The following is a 7,341-nucleotide window of genomic DNA, read 5'->3' as shown; positions in this document are numbered from 1 at the left end:
AGGTATCAATAATATTAGATAAGTTATTTCAATTGTCAGAGCAACTCAACTGAAGTTTCCATATGTGCTAAATTCCTGGATATATTCTATAGCTGCTTGATACAACAATTTAAGCTGTTCCTGAAACCAGAAACTATTACAAGAACAAATTATCATATATTTTTCTTACAGGACTTTCTATAAATTGAATCCGACTTTGCTGAACAACCTTAACAGATGTAAAAACATCGCATTTATGTTCCATATTAATTTTTTCCAGCATGTAGGCCAAAGCTACAAATAGTCCACTTGCTGTAGCCCCATCACTAAAATACAACAATTTAGAGTTTAATAAATAAAAATATCAACACCGTACTAGCAGGTGACGACAATTTTCCCACTACAAGCCATGATTTTTTTCCACACACTTATCAAATCTTTGACAGACGGGGGTTCAATAGTCCCTCTTTCCCAGTTCTTTGTTGAAATGATATTGATAATTTTTGTCTTCTGGCCAGCTTGTTTTTTAAGTTTTACTCTAAACAAATTGAATGCAGGATTACTGTCGTTTACGCTGAAAAAACAGAGGTTTGCATCCGCATCGTCTAAAGTCCAAGATCGGTTGCTTTTTTTTGGCCAAAACATTGGGCATGACTAAAAAGAATATATTATTGTGAATCTGAGTAGAATAAAAATTATTACCGGATCTTCTTCATCGATTTTGTTGAGATTAATTATAGTGTCGATTTCGTACTCTATTACTAATTTCCAGAAATCATCAATAGTTTCTGGCAGAGGCTGTTGGGTCACAATGTATTTGTTGGGGTAGCGGTAACAATCGACGCAAACAGCATTTATATAACTTGAAGTGTTTTCGGCGGAAATTGGTAAAAAGATTTGCGAGTAACCTGCAAATTGAAAAGACATTAACAATTGTTAGAACAGTCGCGTATTTTTCATTGCCTGGTAAAATGGAAGGGAAGCGATTTTTGGCTAGTTCCGCCTCACTCAAGTACGAATATACCTTCAATTGTATACTTTCAAATTTCTTCTTTGCTTGTTCTAAACGGGATATAAGCAGATTTAATGAATTGTTGCTCTGTGCCTTTTTTATATCTTCATAGAAATTATCTGACACATCGACTGACAAATCTCTTCCAAAGAAATATTCCAAAAAAACAAAATGGGCGAAAATGTACTGTTCTGCATTGTCCACTAATCTTGTTCTTTGTTTCCTTAGTTCTTTCAAAATCGACACAAAATCCACTTGATTTTCCTTATTAGCCATGCGAATAGCGATATCGCAAAGAATATATGTTCCTGTTCTTCCACAGCCCGCACTTAAACCTTATGTTTGCAAACATTTTTGTTATTTTATAAAAAGTTACCTGCAATGCACCACCACTGGACTTTGTTGTGGAATCCGCATTATTTCTTTTATGAAAGTGGTAAAATCTTGAGGACTTAATGGAACATCATGATCGGGCCAAGTTGTATACTGGAAATGATGAACAAGGCGAATTTCACCCTGATATTTTACTTGAAGTTCTCTGTGAACAAAGTTTGGCGTGATTTTTGTTGAGATACTTTGAATTATAAATTCTTCGAATCGGTATGTACAGAGGTGCTCTGGCCAGTATTGTGCACTTTTGACTTGTTTGCCTTCTTTCGCTTCAGTTAACATTACAATAAGTTCGACGTTTTCTTGAAAAACCATTAGCCAGAAGTCGTTGACAGTTGAGTTCTTCGGCGCTTGAGTTGCAATAAATGCTTTGGGAGTTTCATAGCCCTAAATTAAAGATTTTGAACATTGAAGGATCAAATTTTCTTAACTTACATTAACATAGTTTGCATTAATGTAGTCGGATTCAGGGTTGTTGACTAAGACTACTCTTGTTTCGTCGTCTAAGAAAAAAACAACAGTGCTGACAACTTGTTAAAATTACCCACCACCTACAGATAGCTACCACTTTAAAATTTATATCAAGATATTATTATGTCTACAGAGAAATGGAACGAAAGCTAGATTAATTTAACTATTATTACATGGTAAAATGTTGGTGTAACGATTCTTCGCAGCGTTTTCGGTCTTCCGTCCTTCATTGCAGCTTGCGTTACTTATTATCGGTATCTCCTAAAATTGCAATAAAGTAAACGAGTAAATTTATGTAAAAAACACCAAACCTGAAACTCCTCAGTAATTATGTTCGCTTCTTGATCTTGTTCAAGCGCTGACAAAACGTGTTGTTCAAAATTTTCTATCTTTAAAGGCACTCTTGTATGTTCTTTTTCTGATGCATTTGGTAATATAGCCTCCAATAATGGATCTTTTTCTTGAAGATCCGAAAATTTTACTTCATACTCAATTACTGGGCGTTTTCTTGCAAGTTTGTTCCGCTTACATCTACAATTTTCAAGTAAAATCAAAATGTTAAGATAAAGTGCACAATTACTAACAACCACCACAATATTCCGATTAATGCGAAGAAGACAAATGTCGCAGTCGTTACTGCACCAATTATTATAGCATCACTTTTTCCTATAGAGAAAATTAATTAACCTTTGGACTTTGCGTTTATGAAATTTTGAACATTTTTTTAAACCGTACATTTTCATTTTTATTGATGTTTCAAAATTATTTTTTTTTAACAGATAATAAAAGTCATTTCACATTTGACAATTAACAATGCTCAAAATTCCATGACCGGAAGTGTGCCTTCATATCGAGATTCAGATCTACATAGGTAAATGAGTCGCTTAAATGCAAAAATCGACATGTAACTTTAAGTTTGCGATCAACAGAAAAACATCTACTAGCGCTTTTACTTTTAATTGTAGAAAGATAAAGTTTTGTCGGTTTATAGTAAAAAGCTTATAAATTACGAAGTTGAACCTTTCCAAAATCTGTATAGAATCAATTAGTCACAATTACGGAATTTATATTGCTATGTCAAATTTCGGTCTGATGCAGAGTCGGGTTTTGCATTTAGGCCGACTGAAATGTCAAATGATTAAAACTTAACTGCTCAGAGTATTACAGGAAACATTTGTACCAAAAAATTTCCTTTCTTCTTTTTGATCCAATCTCTTTGCAACAACGGATATGTTATAACATGTTATATTAGGTAATAAAGGCACTTTCAAACTAATGTTAGAACTATAAAATTTAAACTCGTAGTCCTCGACTTTCATTGTTCTATTGTGACACCAATCTTCAAGACATGTAAACGTGATTGAATAGTTCACTGGACCACTAAACTTGTCACATCTTTCCAGTTCTAAGATTGTTTCATTTATAGTAATATTTACGCTTCTGGGTAATTCATTTTTTGTAATCGCTTTATTTGAATGTAAAAGCATTACATTCGTCTGATCTATAAGAACTTTTTTTTTTGTAACAGCGTCATGATATCCTAATTTAATTTCATAACTTGATGATGACGGCTCTGAACTAAATCTGGCCGGAGTCATGTTTGAGCTGAAATTTCTTTTTTCTGTATGGTTGTCACAAAATGTATTCCACTAAATGAAAACTAATGTTAGAAAATCTGACCAATTTGTTAAAATTGTAGACAGAATTACCTGATACTCTAGCCAAAACATGGTGACTTTTTTCATCAAAGGTGGACTCCAGTGCAAATCAACATCATTCCCTCGTTCAACTATTTCTAATGATTCTACAATTGAGTTCATATAAAAATTAGACACGTATTTTGATAAGTTCTTAGCGCGAATACTTACTTTTGTTTATAATTAATTCTGGCACTTCAACATCACAAAATTGGTGATCAGTGATCAAAATAATTCTGACATTATAAGCCTCTGTGGTAGTTAAGTTCATTGATATATTTGCATTATGTTCAGAGTAACTATAGTTGGAGCCAAAATACAGAAATCCTCCACTACTGTTAAACTAAAAAAGATTATTTTGCAGCATTCTAGTTATGGACTGGTTTCTGTCTATTAAAAGCTCAAAAATAGACTGGTAACTATGACATAACTCATGCAGACTTTACATCGTCAAAATTAGGCTGGCATTTACATTTTTCTAGAAATAGTAAAAAAATCCAACTTTTCAAACAAAATGTTCGTGTCAAAGGGCTCTTTTGTAAATCTTCCAAGTAATTTGACAAATCGATTTTAAAGTTAACAATTGAGGAGTTACTTTTCAAAACTCATTAAATCCAATTTTGACTGACAGTGGTTTTATGTGAATTTAAGATTATTGTGGGTAAATCTAACAGGGTGTATATTTTATTCATTGCAAAACCTCTTGCTTAAACATTGTGTTGTGTTCTTATGCCAAAATAGTTGAAGCAAATTTGAAGAAAATTGAACAAATTACCCTTTTTTTAAACGCTTGTAAAAATTTATGAAATGGATTAATTGAATTTTGAAAAATAACTCCTCAGTTAAAACGGTAAAATCGTTACGGGACAATTAATTTCCTTGAGCGCAAATTGACATGAAAAACTTTATTTACATGACGATTTTCAGAAAAATAATCGATAATTGATGGATTACCTTTTTGTACTGGACAGCAAAATACTGAGGTTCACTTTCGTTGGGACCATATTTCAAATCTGGTTGAATTTGTATGAAGTTTTCATTTATGGACACGAGCTCAGGTGCTTCTCGCACAATTGGCAATTTTTCTGTAGAAATATCATTTGTAAAAGTATAATGGTTTTTAACAATTTTATTTCTATATTTGCTCGAAAGTGAATGGTTTAAAAGATAAATGAGGAAAACAATTGTTGAGGATGATTACCCCAATTTGAAGGGATGAAACTCCCACGTTCATTAGGAAAAATATTTCACATTTAATTATTCTATTACCAGTCAAAATATTTTGATCTATTTAAGAACCACCTGTATGTACTTACTTGTACAGTCATTGCCAAAATATTGACTGTGCTTGCATTTCGTGCAATCTTTAAGGTTATTGCAATTGGCGCAATTTTCATTACATTTTCTTTGACATTCCTTTCCCCAAGTTCCATTTTTACAAGCTACAGAAAGCAAGTTACATTTTTTATGTATATTATTTACTACATGAATAGTTACGTTCACTGCAAGTTGTTCCTTCATATCCCCAAGCGCAAAAACTTGTATTTCCTGAAAATATTCGATGTTTCTCGCAGTGAGAGTAAGAGTTTCCTAAGATCTGTTTGCAAGAAATGTTACAATGTTCTCCGATATACTCTGATGAATTTTCGCAAACGATATTGTTTGATCTTGATATACTGGCATTTAAAATCTGACAACGAGGATTTTTCTCCAATGGAAGCGGTTCATTTGTTAACTGAAGTTTGTATGTTACTGAAATGCAAAAAGAAAATTATTAAAATTTAATTTAGATTGTTTCGTTTGAAAATCGTTTAATTAAAAATAAACAAATATTTTATACATACCAATCTTTGAACTGCACTCATTAATTTCATCAATTGCCCAGTAACAATTACTGATTTTATTGGAATTTCTTCGAAAAAAAGTTAGGTTTTTGTCGTTTGAATGATTACTTTGTAGAGTAACCTTAGTCCACTGTTTTAATTGTTCTTTTTGATTCGTTCCATTGATAGTTTTTGCGTCAAGTGTACTATTATTAGATTCTAATTTTATGATAAGGTCACATCCTTCATCTACAGAAACATACATGGAAATGCATGTAGACGATTTAACATTAAGTATAGATGATTCTGTACTAGCAGCATTGGAGTAGTTGTAAGTATCTACGGATAATTAGTTCACTAATTAAATCTAAATTTAAATATACACAATCATAAACTTACATATATGATGTCTAATACCAGAAGTTGTATTAACCCAGTGTGGTTTAAAATTCAAATTTATTTTATCTCCAGTATTTTTAAATACTAAAGTATTGTTATATTTAGCGAAATGTTTCCACTCACAAAAATTTCCATTTTCAAACTTTAAAATATTATTTAAATGTATTTTTTCTTCTTCTTTATATTTTTCGGAATATATCGAAAGAGTATCATTTAAACACAAAAAATGTGATAATGATGATACTACATTCTTTGCGGCAGAGCTAAGTTTAAAATCTGTAAAACAAGAAATTAATAAATAATAACCATTTTAATCTATGTAATAGTTATATACCCATCCAACGTTCATCAATGATTGGGTCGAAATGATCAGTCGAATTTGTCGTATTCCAGTCATTTTTCAACCAATTTCCTACTTCCTCATTTTCTCGTAAGATTTGATAACTTTCATAATTTTTTATATAAACAGCAGAGTCTGCAGATTCTTCTGTCAACACACAGGTGACAGTTTTATCTTTAATTAATGTTATTACCTCACTTGATACTAATGAGATTCGAAACGATACAAATATTGTGAGAATCGAGAAGTAATACAAAAACCAAACCATTATTATTGTTGCCTCATTATTTACGCAAATCGGAACACATTATTAATAAAAAGCATCAAAACTGTGTTTATATCTATCAAAACTTACTGTTTCAATGTCAAATAATCACACTAAATCAAATTGACAAATTTAAAGTTATTGATATTTATAACTAAATTTATATTAACTGTAGCAATAGTAATAAATATCTCAAAAGATTAGATATAGTTATCTATCACTTTTGACGGTTATGATTGTAAGGTGTTTGTTTTACGAAATCTTTATCACCTCACGTTAATATATGGATGATTCCTTATTTTAAAAGAAATATTTGGCTAATGTACATTTGCTTAGATCTGGATTGTTTCACATTATAGCCTTAATTTTTTTAATTTTTTGTATTTTTACTTTTATAATAAATTTCTCCTAGTTTTTTATTCTACAGGGTTTTTCACGAGTAACTATTACTCTAACAACGCCGAAATACAATTAACAAAACAAATTACAATGATATCTAGCCACCTAGTTAATTAATAGTTATTTTCAGTCGCGTGTGGTAACTTACATTTTACAGCGCGAAATCAGTTTGAAGCACGACGGCGTAGCCGGAGTGCTTTAATGATTGAGCGCTGTCAAATGGTTAACGCACAAGAGTTGTATTAAACTTTTTGGCCGAAAAATTTTAAACTAAATAATTGGGTTTTTCAAAATTCATGAGAACTGTCACATCTGACATTTGTAAATTTCATAATCTGTCAATTCTGTCAATTTTCTAGTTGGTGTACAAAAAGTACACAAGATGGCGCTGTAAAAAATGTTTTAATCTGACTTTAAAAATAGAAATATTGTCTTAATTGAGAAAATAATTTAGGTAGATATTATACCATCACGCTCAAAAAAATCTAAGGCAGTGAAATTTTAGTTGAGTAATCTTGGTTTCAAGTCTTGTCGCAATTTTTTTAGTATTCTATCAGAATTTACCT

At 31.3% G+C, this 7,341-nt stretch overlaps 1 protein-coding gene across 1 annotated transcript; it reads right to left on the bottom strand.

Moving 5' to 3' along the window:
* Nucleotides 1-6,485, bottom strand: LOC148180540 (uncharacterized). The gene is given in 16 exon segments (XM_088039701.1): nucleotides 1-120; nucleotides 170-305; nucleotides 356-887; nucleotides 943-1,319; nucleotides 1,368-1,768; nucleotides 1,817-1,884; nucleotides 2,026-2,113; nucleotides 2,164-2,383; nucleotides 3,152-3,501; nucleotides 3,562-3,656; nucleotides 3,721-3,892; nucleotides 4,504-4,748; nucleotides 5,047-5,301; nucleotides 5,394-5,711; nucleotides 5,772-6,047; nucleotides 6,106-6,485. Coding segments are annotated over 16 exon segments (3,882 nt in total). The 5' UTR covers nucleotides 6,380-6,485; the 3' UTR covers nucleotides 1-45.
* Nucleotides 6,486-7,341: the final 856 nt, after the last annotated feature.

This window comes from Gnatocerus cornutus, chromosome 1, assembly GCF_029298725.1.
Source record: "Gnatocerus cornutus isolate USDA-ARS CGAHR chromosome 1, icGnaCorn1.1, whole genome shotgun sequence".
Classification (NCBI taxonomy): domain Eukaryota; kingdom Metazoa; phylum Arthropoda; class Insecta; order Coleoptera; family Tenebrionidae; genus Gnatocerus; species Gnatocerus cornutus.
The sequence above is the reverse complement of the archived record's forward strand: the minus strand, read 5'-3'. Positions and strand labels throughout refer to the sequence as shown.